Source organism: Balaenoptera musculus, chromosome 1, assembly GCF_009873245.2.
Source record: "Balaenoptera musculus isolate JJ_BM4_2016_0621 chromosome 1, mBalMus1.pri.v3, whole genome shotgun sequence".
NCBI classification, from domain to species: Eukaryota; Metazoa; Chordata; class Mammalia; order Artiodactyla; family Balaenopteridae; genus Balaenoptera; species Balaenoptera musculus.
Genome location: NC_045785.1, coordinates 176,262,396 through 176,276,629, shown reverse-complemented (window position 1 = coordinate 176,276,629; position 14,234 = coordinate 176,262,396). Strand labels below are relative to the sequence as shown.

Sequence of the window (14,234 nt, the reverse complement as noted above, 5' to 3'; positions counted from 1 at the left end):
CTAAGCTCTGGAGAATGATTCTTAACCTTGACCTCAAGTACTTTGTAAAACAAGTCAAAGTACAAAAGAAAAAGAATTCTTTCCTTCATATATTCTTTTCTAGTAGCTTTATTCCTACTAAAATGGCACAGTAAACTTAAGGCCAGAATCCAAAAAAAAACGGCAAAGAAAACCAGTCTGCCTGGACCAATATTAAAGTTCACTTTCATCAGTAATCTCACAACTTCTATAAACCTTCTCGCCAAATCACCACTGTGACACACTGTGCATCAGTGAAGAATTAACATTTAAGGGAAAATTCGGATGTGTGGGAGGAAAAGACAGGTGAAAAGAGGTAAGTGAAACAGAATCAACGCAACCTTTTTGGAGATCTATTAAGATACTGAACATCCAGTATATTTCAACTTCTTATCTTTCAAAATTTAAAGTACATATCTCCTTTAATCAGCAAGTCACTTCTAGGAATTAATCCTTTTGCTATATAGACATAAATGTACAAAGGTTTATGTACAAGGATGTTTAACGCAGTTGTTTGTAATCATGAATAAGAAGGGAAGGAGACAGGGAGAAGGAGAGGAGGAAGGAGGAAAGAAGGAGAAAGGGAAGGAAGAAAACCCACAATAGCAAACACGTAGCAAAAAACAAAACAACTCCATTAATAAGGAATAAACATCCACCCAACAGACTATAATGTATCAAACACACTCAATAAATGTCTGCTGACTGATTTTCGTTAAGTTCTCTACTTTGTGAGGAAAAAAATTAATAACGGTATTAATGACCAGAGAGCTTGCCATCAATATTCCTTGTTCATTAGGTTTAAGCAAAAATCTCATCAACAAGAAAACTGTAAATCTCTTTGGATTTACAAATGAGGTGAAAATAAAGGGACTCGCACTTTGAATCAGACTTTTTCATCAGCTTCTCTGGTGACCAACAACCAACCACATGCTAGAATGGAATGGTAAATATGGCCCCTTAGAAGTCTACATTATTACTGATCTGTCACATATAAACTTGAAACTTCCTCCTCATGGGAAACTAACGAGTTTCATAACCAATCGAAGATGAAACACACACACTGACTCTAAGGAACAAATAAAATGTTTCAATTACCTTTCCTGTGCTCTGTAAGATAGTTGTTCGTGTCCTCCACACCCTTTCTCTGCTCACAATATCTCGGGTCACATCTACTTCAGCATCCACAAAACTCCTCTGTTTTAGGGCAGTTATATCATCATCCAAGTCAGTCTTGATGGTAGATCTTTTCTTAGCCATAATTTTGGCTTTGATTGCAGCAATTTTTTCCACTGACATAGCTTCAGACAAAGACCTGAAAGCAATTTCTTTCTTAATATTCACAGCAAGGATCTCTTGAGCACATCATAAAATATTTTGTGACATTTTTAAGTTCCTGGTAATAACACTGTAAGTGGCAATAATTAAGCTTTCCTTCTTATATGCTTGATAACTTATAACCATGTAAGAAAGAGACCCTATAGAAATATTGCACTATAAGCATATTAGTAATTTCTTAGAAGAAACAATGCAAAAAATTTTTCACATTTTTTTTTAACCTCTTGCCCTCCCAATCAGAGAATTTTGCACAAGCTGATCACATGCCCTGGGACACCCCTCCCTCACCCTGCCTTTAAAACTACTTTGCTGAAACCCTTCGGACTGTTTGGGTTTTTTGAGCACGAGCCACCCGTTCTCCTTGCTTGGCCCTGCAATAAACCTTTCTCTGCACTTCCCCCCACCCCAAAAAAAAGCCCTTTTCTATGAGACTTTTACTTGCTAACCCTCCCTCCCATCCATGCCAATTATACAAACACATACACATATGTGAGCATGTGCATGCACAACCCTGGAATGGGGGTAAAAATTTTTCATTCTGTTAAGAATTCAGTTTAGGTTTTCCTTGAAACTTATTTCAAGGTTTCAAATCTATATGTTACAATGTACAACATATCAATTTTATAGATGACAGAGGCTTTTATATGCCACACAAACATATACTCCTTTTAAAGTCTAGAAGATAAAACAGTATTTTGAAATTTTCGTTTTCTTTCCTTTATTTTCAAATAACATGTGAAATAGCAAACAGAGCCTATGCTTTCAGAACTATTTAGAAAAAAAAAAAGACTTAACAATGAAAGTACCGATTTCATTAAGATGACAATCTTAAGCTTGGTGTCATTTTTTACAATGTAAAACAAGAAAAAGAGTTTGGATACCTTAACAACAGTTGATAAAATTATTAGTCTAATCACAAGATGACAATCTTGAAAAACGTTTAAACATGTGGGAAAAGGACAGGAATTCCTGCAGGTTTAAACATGGTAGTATTATATAGTATGTATTTTATTTACATTAGGTGTGAAAGTACTTGCTCAAAGTATATGCTCAATATGCATTAGTATTCGACTCATTTTACATACTACTACACAACTTACCCTTAAAATCTAAAGCATACTAGCATACCTTGAGCCAAATTCAAATACTTTTCTAAACTATAATCAAACGTGCACTGGACATTCAATCATTGAACTTTTACTTCCAGCCAAGATGAAGTAACAGGGACTGGATTAACCCTTCTGTCTTGAGACAACCAGTCAAAATACATAAAACAACAGTTTACACAATACATGATATCAAGCAATGAAAGACAGTGATCTCTAACAAATGAAAACTAAATAAGTAAGTCCTATGAAAGCTGCAGGTTATGGCCTTGAAAGTTTCCAACATGGCAGAGGGAGGAGAACCCAGGCAAAACAGTGTACTTCCTGATCTGAGAAAATGGTGCTGGGATTCCAGCAAGAACAAGGCGTATGGAAACTCACAGGCCAGAGTACCTGGGAAGAGAGAGCTGCACAGAAGGTCCCCCTTGAGTATTCCAGCAGAATACTGATTAGCACATAAGCAAGTGGAAACTAAAGCTAGGAACAGAACCACCAAGAGTATTAGAGGGAACAGTGTCCAGCACTCACTCAGGAAGAATAATAATACCTGCTCCCACCAGCCAGACTGAAAACCTCATATTCCTGGGGCAGTAGGTAGAGTTATTCCCCAATGGTGGGGAATAACTACCCTAAATTAACATTGTTCAAATAACAAACCTTAAAATCAAGACTCAAAAGGAACAAACTGTTTCCAAGTGATTTAACTGTGTTCCCAAACAAAACTAAAGAAAATTTAGAAGAATACAAAAACATCTAGCACTCAACAACATAAAATGCAAAATGTCTGGTATCCAAAGATTATAAGGCATATAAAGGAACAGGAAAATACAAGCCAAAATGAGGAAAAATCTAAGCCAAAAACACTATAAACTGACACAGACGTAGGACTAGCAAACAAAGACATTAAAATAATTAATGCAACTATTCCATATGCTCAACAAGTAAAGACATGGACTGCATATTTAACCACCTTGTAGAGATAAAAAATACAATGTTGGAGACTACAAATGTAATGTGAATATAATTACAGAAGAAAATATTAGTGAACTACAGAAATTATCCAAAATGAACAGAAAAAAGAATCCAAAAACAGAAAAGAACCCAAGTAAGCTGTTGGACAGCTTCCAGCAGAATACGAGTAATTAGGCCAGAAAGAGGGAAAAAGAAAACAAATTTTAAGAAGCAATACCAAAAATTTTCTAAATTCAATGAAAATTATGAACCCAAAAATCCCCTCAAAAAGCTCAATGGACCTCAAGCACAAGAAAGATGAAGAACACTCCTCCAAGTCATGTGATAATTACATAGCTCAAAACCTGCAATACAGAAAATTTTTAAAGTAGTCAGAGAAAAAAGGGCACACTTAAAGAAACAAAAATAAGGATGACAGATTTCTAATCAGAAACAATGCAGTCAAGAAGGCAGCAGTACAACATCTTTAAAGTACTTTAAAAAGATGTAGCTTGGAATTCCATATCCAGTGAAAATTAAAAAAAAAAAAATATGGGAAATAAACTTTTCCAGAAATAAAAATTAAGTTGAAAGAATCACTAGCAGACCTGCACAAAAAAGAAATGTTAAAAGAAGTCTTTTGGGGGGTGGGGTGAGAAGTCTTTCAGGCAGAAGGAAAAAAAATGGGTACACAGGTCTACAACAGGAAAGAAGAGGCATGGAAAGGGTACATAAAATGTTTTTCTTATTTAAATCTCTTTTAAACAAGAATAAGAACGATGCATACTGGTGTTTATAACATGTGTGTGAGTACAACGTATGACAACAGTATCACAAAGGCCAAGAGCAGAGAACTGGGAGTGCCTTCTAGCTGAGGCTCCCACGCTTCCTCACAGGGGACGGGGCGCTGAGGTGCACTGTGACGCTACACCCTAGCAACCACTCGAATAGGACAACAGCATAAACCAACCGGCCAACAAAAGAGACAGAAAGCACTTACAGCATGTATTCATTTAACCCAAAATTAAATGGATTTCTTTATGGGGGGACAAAATTTTAGCCCCCCAATAAGGAAAAAGAACAAAGAGACAAATAGAAAACAACAGCAAATTAAAACTAGAATTAAGCATATCAAAAATCATGTTAAACGTAAATATTTAACACATGGTACTTAACAGAAAAAGTTTGCTAATCACTGCTATAAACCAACAAAAGATTTCATGATAAATGAGTGGCTTGGATTATAGAGTAATTTTTAAAAAGGAAAGATCAGTACAGTAACAGAATCAAGAAGCTTCCAGAAAGCATAAGTAGCACAATGGCTTCCAATCCTCCCATCATGAAACATGCTCAAGCATCTTCTGAACTGAGGGCAATGAAGAACACATGTAGACAGCATATTAATATCCCTTTTTTCCATATATACTTACATATACCTAGACTGCTCAGTTTCTACTAAAGAAATTCTTACCTGATCTGTTCAGTCTGTACAATCCCTTCTTTGTGACCCTCCAAACGAGCAGCCAATCTCTCTTTATCAAGGCGTACACACTCTTCATCCTGAAAATAATCACTCAGTGAATATTTTAAATTTTTATTTAACTTGTAGAACAACAACAAAAAGAAACACTGCACATAACTTTTCCTTACCCAAGTTCCCACCTATAAAGTCCCAGGCATCACTGGCCTTTGGTCAATTTTAAAATATTTTTAGTTACATAAAGACAACAATAATAAATATATGTTGGATCATGTAAGATTAAAACTGACTAAAAGCTTACAAATAAACTTTAGTAAGTTTTTTCTATGATTAAGTGTTCTTCCCATAACATATCATAGCTACTTTTATTCAGAAAGAAACATACAACAAATAAATTCCTTCTCTTCAGGAAAGTTTATAACTAAATTTTATGAGAAGCCTTCGCCACAGTCAAAAATTTCATTTTGGGTCTAGATTTTTTTCATCTGTTGCCCCAGGTCCTGAATCTATCAGCACAGAACAAAACACCAGAAGTGAAACTTTAATGGTTTTCAAAGTATGCTCCTCAGAACATCAGGAGCTTCCTACAAAGTGCCCATGAGCCACTTCTTATCTGAATTCAACTTTGGTAGCTTGACTTTTACCTCATTTAGATATTAGAATCTCAGGTAAAAGTCAGTCTGAAAAGTGTTCGGTTACTTAAAAACAAAACTTACTAATTCTGATCTAGTTCAATGCCCACATTCAACAAACACGAAAACTGAGAACCAGAGTCAGTGTCTATGGCTAACAAATATGAAATTGTATAAAAACCATCAGTACGTTCAAGAGGTCCAGAGAGATGTGCTCCAGTTGTGTTCTAACCATGTAAAACTCGAAACAGGCATATTGCTGAGATGAATGCAAAGATTAATATTTTAACAAGCACATTAAACTCTTTCCATTTGTAAGAATGATTTAACACATATTACTCAAGTTCCTTTGGAAACTGATTTTTTTTTTTTTTTGGTCGCGCCGTGCGCCTTGTGGGGATCTTAGTTCCCCAACCAGGGATCGAACACGGGCCCTCAGCAGTGAAAGCAGGGAGTCTTAACCACTGGACTGCCAAGGAAGTCCCAGGAGACTGATTTTAGAGACAACTGCAGCCTAGGTTTTAACCAGATCCTAAGGTTTCTCTCTGCTAGCATAGTGCCCAGCAGGTCCTCAATGTAGATCTGCTGAACTGAAAACTGTTTATGTAATATATCAATAGCTATTTATGTAATTCATTTTAACCCTACAAATGCTCTGGAAAGCATTTTATAATGCTATTTCTTGCTGGTTTCTAAAGTTACCAGATCCTAGCAATTCTGCATTTCTGATACATTCAATTATTTTTCAAATAATTAAACCATGAAGTTCACGTTTTTCCAACTAAATGGTATCTCTAAATTCACTTTTTTTAAAATTTATTTATTTATTTTATTTTTGGTTGCGTTGGGTCTTCATTGCTACGTGGGCTTTCTCTAGTTGCGGCGAGCGGGGGCTACTCTTTGTTGCGGTGCGCGGGATTCTCATTGCGGTGGCTCTTGTTGCGGAGCACGGGCTCTAGGTGCACGGGCTTCAGTAGTCATGCACGGGCTCAGTAGTTGTGGCTCGCGGGCTCTAGAGTGCAGGCTCAGTAGTTGTGGCGCACGGGCTTAGTTGCTCCGTGGCACGTGGGATCTTCCCGGACCGGGGCTTGAACCCATGTCCCCTGCATTGGCAGGCGGATTCTTAACCACTGCGCCACCAAGGAAGTCCTAAATTCACTCACTTTGTACAAAGTGGGTTATAACCTCCTTACACAAAAAGAGAGTTGGGGAAAATTTCAGTTTTACTGCCACAAAGTTTGTACCCAGCATAGTGGACTAGGTAGGAACCACACTGCCTGGGCTCTAATCCCAGTTATGTGCACCTCAGCAAGTCACTTGTCTCTGAGCCTGTTTGCTCACAGATGACATGCACAGTACTGCCAACTTCAGGAGGTGGTGGTGAGGATTACATGAGTTAATGATATACATAAAGTACATACAGTATCACCTAGCACAGGATAACAACAAGCTAATTATCACTATCATCTGAAAAACATCGCGTCCATGTCTCAGAGTATCTTTAAGTAAAATTATGTAATCTTAGCATCAAATTTTGTCAGTGATTCTACTGTATGTACTTACCAACCAACCCTGTCCCTTTAAGTTACCTTTCTTACCCTTAATTGTGGATGCTTTGCTGTTCATGAAGCAGGCAAAAGGTACAACTATTTGATTTTTATTTAAGTGTGAAATGACAAAACTTAAGTTTCTAGTAATGTTAACACTACTGGTGATTACAAGTGTTCTTCCCATACTGGTCATTGATATATAGCCAGTTCAGTCATTTCTCAGATTTTAAGTGTGCCTCTAATACATGATCCTCCATCTTCAGAGGGTTTATATGCAACTGATCTGGGGCTTGTTACAAATTTAAATAAATAGTATTGTACTCATACAATTTAAACTCCCAAAGTTTAATTGTCTTATGCAGTATACGAGCTGGTCAACAAATTTTCTTTTCAATGTTAACTGCATTACTTACAGGTTTCTATTTAACATGAACTACCCTTGTTTACCAATACTAATATTCCACTTGCTGGTTATAAAATGCTACCAAAAAGACATATAACCTGATATGTCAATATTGGAAGAAGTAACTGGAATAGGCACTTCATGTTCACAGCTCTTCAGAGTGGAGTAAACTCCTACACCACCTTATTCCAGAGGTAGGCACACCACAACACAAAGGCCAAATCTGGCTGGCCATCTGTTTCGTAAAGTTTTACTGGAATACAGCCTCGTCTGTTCATTTATGCATTGCCTATGCCTGCTTTCACACTGCAGTGGCAGAGTCAAGGAGCTGGACAAAGACGACAATGCCCAAAAAGCCTGAAGTAGCTACTATCTGGCCCTTCACAGAAAAAGTCTTCTGACCACTCATCTAGGCCAACACTTTCATCATAAGGAAATAAAGGCACAGAAAATAAAGTGACTTGTCCATCACACAGCTTGTATGTGAGAGATCTTACACGATAGCTCAAGCTACTTATTAATCAACTGTTCATTCTAATATTACCACTTTTCCAGGAAAAAACAAGTTCTTAGGACTACTATGAGCAAAGAATTCTTACTACTACATGATTCCAATCTCCATAAAAAAAACGAATCACTTTTAAAATAAAGTTCCATTACCTCAATTCGCGGTTTTTTTGCTTCTGCCAAAACTTCATCTGCAGCTCGTTTGACTGTAAGGAAAAAAGAAGTAAATAAATGTATAGTTTGGGGACTGGTGTTTGAAAGTTCAATATAAACATGCAACAAGACATACCTTGAGTAGATCTCTGCAGACCTATTTCTAGAGGGGCACTTCTGTCTATACTGGCCGATGTTGCTGAAGATTTAAAAAGATTTCTGTGAGAAGATAAATATTTGAACACATGTATTGGATATTATTACAAGTGAATGCTCAAGATTTGTTATATTTCTTACTTTATATATGGTTATTTCCCTTAAAAAAATAAGTTTTAAAGCAGGCTTGTAAAAACATTTTATTATAAAAGATTAATCTGTATTAGAATGTCTGTAAGAGGACAAACTCTTTTTGACCATTTAACTTACAAACTAAGATAACCTGACTGAAATCAACTTCAAAGAATATACTCCAGTATCACAACACATGTACATAAAAGTGTATGTAAACATAAATAAAAGCATAAACGTATATATATAAGGGAACAACATTAGAGCACAGCTCTGAATGGGGTGGTGAGAAGTGCGTCACGTGACAACGCAGAGAAACAAAATGTGACACAGAGGGAACAGCAAGTGCAAAGACTCTAAGGTTAGACAAGCTAAAAGAACCAGGAAGACCGGACTTCTGTGAGCAGAGGAAGACTGGGAGAGGACGAGGGCACAGAGACAGGCAGAAGCACAACCGCGACGCTCAGGAAAGGGGGATGAGCTGCATTCTGAGTGTGACGGGAAGCCACAGGATGGCCTTGAGCAGGTGGGTGGCACAATCAAGTTCAGATGCTTTTTCAAAAATAGGTCCCTCTGAGTGGTGAGCAGAGGCTACACTGCAGGAAACAGCGGAGCGAGGACCTTCCGGAGGGCTACGCAATGGTCTACAGAGGAAGGTGGGGCAGGGTGGGCGTACGATGGTAAGAAGCTGTCATACTTTCAAAGGTGAAGAAAGGACTTGCTGATGGAACGGATGTGAGCCGTGAGAGAAGAGAAATCAAAGATTTCTCCAGGGTTGGTGGCCTAAGCAACTGTATGAATGAGGTACCATTTACTGAGACTGAGACGGGAACACTGGGAGAACAGACTTGCTGCTTTCGTTCTGTCGGTGGGGAGAAGGGAAGGCAGGAATCGGCACTCTACTTGGATATGTTACGTTTCAGATGCCTGTTAAATATCCAAGGGAAGACGCCGACAGTGAATTTCTAAACGTGAAGCTCAGGAACATGTCAGTGTTGGAGATGAGGAAGCAAGGAAAACAAGTGAGGTGGACAATGAGTAGAAAGAGAACCTCAAGAGTCCGGTGCCCCAAACGCCAAGTCAGCAAGGCTTTCCAAAAGGGAGCAAGCAGTCAACAGTATCAGATGCTGAGAGGTCAAGTTAGCCGTGAAGCGGAGAGACCAAAGGATCTGCCAGCCCTTACGTCAGTGCTGAGCTCGTAACGGTGATCTGAGTGAGGTGGTGAGGAAGAAAGTCAGACAGGAGTAGATTCAAGAGAGAATCAGAGGTAAAGAGGAAGCAGTGACACCACACAACCCTTGCAAAGAATTTTGTAATGAAAAGGAGAAGACAGATGGACCAGTAGAGAGTAGGAAGGTGGGGTACAGGGGGGCTCAGAGAACTGTTTTAATGAGAGAGACCACTGTGTATGTTCTCAAGGGAATGGTGCAGAAGAAAGAGAACTGACGATGTAAAACAGAAGCAGCAATGTGCAAAGGCAGAATCTCTGAGAGTGTGAAAGGAGATGAAACCCACACGCAGGGAAGGGGTGACTGGCCCCAAGAGTCAAGCGCATCCACTATAACAGGAAGGAGAAGACAGCACGTGGACACGGCTGCAGGTAGGGGAAGTTTTTAGTGGGAATCCACAATCTCTTCCCACTAATTCTTATTTCACAGGGGAAAAAAAAAAAGCAACAATGTCTATTTAAGAGTGAGAGCAATTTAAAAATTACTCACATGCTTCACCATTGAGATATCCAAGTAGATCTTTTCGGTCAGGTCTTCTAACCACCGGAATATTTTCAGTCTAAAGTCAAAATTTTAAAATAGATATCAAATCAATAACAATTATAAGAAACTTGGTAAAGATAAACATCCTGTAACGTCTGAATTTTATTCCAACATATCTTGATAACATATATTTAGAATCATGTTTTTTAGAAAATAATTAGGCTGTAAGAACCTAACAAAATCTTGACAATTTTTAAGCATATTAATTTTTGGTAACTTTATCCTCAAAATTCCAGTAAGATATACAAAAGGTAAGCATTAGAAATGAAACAATAACCCTATCCTCTTTTAAATACCGATTAGTCTTTTTTGTCCCTTGGCTTATTCTAAGTATTTATTTTTGAATTTTACTCATGATGTTTTGCTTTTCGGGACAAATATCTTTTTAGTCCCATTGCTTGCTTATTTTATTCAAGGTTTCCAAAGTGCTTTCTTTTCTCACACCCAAACCAGACCTCCTCCAAATATGGTAACTGAACTGTTTCAAATAAACTAAATTAGCCACTAAAACTATATTTTCATAATTAACAATAAGTACATGTTCCAAGAACATACACTGAGGAAAAGACAGGCTTTTCAATAAATGGTCCTGGGAAAACTGGACAGCTACATGCAAAAGAATCAAACTGGACCACTTTCTTATACCATATACAAAAATAAACTCAAATGGATTAAAGACTTAAATGTAAGAATTAAGAAACAATAAAACTCTTCGGAGAAAACACAGGCAGTGTGTTCTTTGACATGAGTCTTATCAATATTATTTTGGATTTGTATCCTCAAGCAAGGGCAACAAAATAAAAAAATGGACTACATCAAACTAAAAAGCTTTTGCACCATGAAGGAAACCATCAACAAAATGAAAAGGCAACCTTCTGAATGGGAGAAGACACTTGCAAACAATATACCCAATACGGGATTAATATCCAAAATATATAAAGAACTCACACGACTCAACGTCAAAAAAGCAAACAATCCAATTATGAAATAACTAAGTCATGGGAATGTAATGTACAGCACACGGAATATACTCGATAATATTGCAAAAACTCTGTATGATGACAGATGGTTACTAGACTTACTGTGGTGATTAATTCACAATGTATGTAAATGTTGAATCACTATGTTGTACACCTGAAAATATTTTATTATTGTATATCGACTACATTTTAACTAAAAGAAAAGAAAAAAGAAAATGATTTAAAAAATAGGTATGTGTTGCTTAGGCACAGGGAAAAAAGCAGGAGACTATACAGAAAAATGTTAACGACAGCTGTTTACTTTCTACATTACGTATCCCTTTTCTTATCCTTGAGTGTGTATAAATTTTGTAAGCGGGGGGGAAAATTGAAAAATTAAATCTGGAAAATGTATCTACTGTGCTACATGAGTAGTTTTCCTTTAATCTCCTATATTAGCAATTTGTAAAGAGGTAAGCAAAACAAATAAAACTGCATACTTTAGGCACCAAGTCATCCTTGGGCCATGAATTCAATGAATTCTACCATTACCACAATTTTCACTACTATTTTTATAATGTAAACTAAGGACAACAGAGTACGGGAAAAACATGTGGTTACAGGATTACACAGTTATAAACCCTTTGTTACTTTACATAAGCAACAATGAACAAGAACCCTTAATATCTCTGGCTCATTGTCTTATGTTGAGAACTGACTATACTTCACTGCAGCAAACATTCTGCACATGCTCCTCAATGATAGAGATAAACTATATTTAATCACTTAACATTAATCTGTTTTTTAAAAGTTAGGTTAAAATTTAATTTTTGCTTATGAGTATAAACAAGAGCCCACCAATTTTTTTGTGCTTGTTTTTAAAAACTAGTCTACATGGACTATCATAAATAGTTAAAATATTTGAATTGATTTTCTTTAAATTATTGTGTCTAAGTATGATAACATACTTCATCATTTGGTCACTAATGAATTATATATACGTTATCACCAACAAAAAAAAGTATGAGTATTCACACTAAAATAGGGGCTACGAGTAGGAAAAACTCATTTCAGAAATGGTCTGCTCACAGGAAAGAGCAAATAATACAAAGGAGTTTGGAGAAAACAAAATTTGTAGAACCCTAGACTTTTAGAATTCTGCCCTTTCAATCTGTCAAATATTTAAGAAATATAATAGTTAAATCTTACGTGACCAAAGGTCCTAAGGCCCACAGTTAACAATTACAGAATCAGTTACGTACTACAGCCATTCCCCAGAGACGTAATCTAAACCTAAACCAAGTGTCTGGATTATATTTATTACTCCAAAATGAATGGACTTATCCAACAAAACATTCTAATTAGTGCCTGATTCAGTTTTTAAAGATCTAATATGAGCTAACATAGCTTTATAAAGCGAGATGCTGATATTTTATCCCACTATTTCCAAAGTCTTAAATAGTTTCACCCTACATATTACTTTTTTCAATACATACTTGACACTAAATATATATTTCTTGTTCAGAAAAGCAGTGTTCATACACTCAGATGCAGAAAGCAGGCATCTTTCAAGCATCTGAAAACAAATGAATTTATCACTTAAGTATGAAAAAAGTTTATAAAATTGATTAAAAATTCATTTTAAAAAGCTGTCTACTAAACTTGGTTCTTTTTGATGCCAAAAAAAATTTTTTCCTTGCAATTAAACTAGATTTCTGAATATCAAGGTCCTTCCACAGGCTCATAGATTTTTTAAAACATCCCTACAAACAGCCTTGAAACTTCTGTTGTTATAAACATTACCCACGTCTTACATGTAGAAAAATCACAGATTTAAAAATGCATAAGTCACAGTGATCGATCTAATTTTGACCCTCCAGGAGACTTTCATATAGATACAAACAAACTTTTCATTCTTCTGATCTAAAACCCATGACGGAAGTTATCCACACCAAATGATACCAACTATCAAATCAAAAGAGTTTTTAAATGAATTCTACTTACAGCTGCACGTCGGACATAAACAGGATGAGATAGGTGCACATTATTAAGTAGAAATAAGATAGAATCCAATGTGTAGTATTCTCTGGGTTGGCCTTCCTTCCCAGTCCTGAAATGATTAAGACAATATTTTTACTCACATTCTAATACAACTCCTTCGGCTTAATCACGTGTGTTAATTTATCTACACTCACTTTGCTATCCACGACGGATTTAACATAGCTAACAAAGATACATGTAGGGTATGAAATTTAGTAAGTGGAACTGTCATTTGGGCAAAAGGAACACAAAAGTAGATAGTGACAAAAAGCAAGAAGTAAGGAAAGCACACCATATTCATACTTTATTACTACAGACTTTTTAGAATTTGGCCCAATTAGGTTCTGGGCTTTGTCAATAGGGAGAGAAACCTAATCGGTTAGAGAGGATCCGTAAGAAAAAACAATCAAATGATTAAAAGAAGCACAACTACGACTGGTGCTAAACTTCCAAGAAATGTATCCTGTCTCCTAAGTAAGATACTGCTGAACAACGTTCTTAAACACAACAATTAATCTCAGACATTTGAGTCTTATGACATCCCTCAAATTAAACCAATGACATAAAACCCAAACTAATTCTACCTGTAATAAAACAATGTCGTCTAGGGGTGCAAGATCTATCCTTGTAAGCACATACTATTACTTGCTCAACAAATGTTAGCGTCCAATCCCACCCTCCCTCTTACATTCTCTCCATCTAGAAATATCAACGTGTTATTTAAATTCATCTGAGTACCGGCCAATACAAACAGCCCCAAACCTACTTTTCTAGCCTCTGCTTCCACTTTTCCTCTAAATCAATATATTTCAAAGCACACACCACTTTTCAATCATTGTACTGTGAAGTATAATATATGAGTCACAACCTGGTATTTCTTTATGATATATACATATATATATATAAAAATAGAATGCACTGCATTCAATAAGGGTAAATTGTTTAATGTTATGTATATGTGTGTATTTACATGTGCACAGACAACAACAGTAAATGAAAATGTTTGTATTGGTGTGACACACTGCTGTGAAAGTTTA

At 36.5% G+C, this 14,234-nt stretch overlaps 1 protein-coding gene across 1 annotated transcript in view; it reads right to left on the bottom strand.

Moving 5' to 3' along the window:
- The window catches only part of CDC73 (cell division cycle 73), an 87,250-nt gene that overhangs the window by 71,114 nt on the left and 1,902 nt on the right, over nucleotides 1–14,234 (bottom strand). The window contains exons 2-7 of the mRNA XM_036860156.1: nucleotides 13,162–13,267; nucleotides 10,145–10,214; nucleotides 8,275–8,337; nucleotides 8,139–8,191; nucleotides 4,885–4,973; nucleotides 1,117–1,333 (exon numbers count right to left, since the gene is read on the bottom strand). Coding sequence (XP_036716051.1) covers nucleotides 1,117–1,333; nucleotides 4,885–4,973; nucleotides 8,139–8,191; nucleotides 8,275–8,337; nucleotides 10,145–10,214; nucleotides 13,162–13,267 — 598 coding nt within the window. The remainder of the gene's footprint in view (nucleotides 1–1,116; nucleotides 1,334–4,884; nucleotides 4,974–8,138; nucleotides 8,192–8,274; nucleotides 8,338–10,144; nucleotides 10,215–13,161; nucleotides 13,268–14,234) is intronic.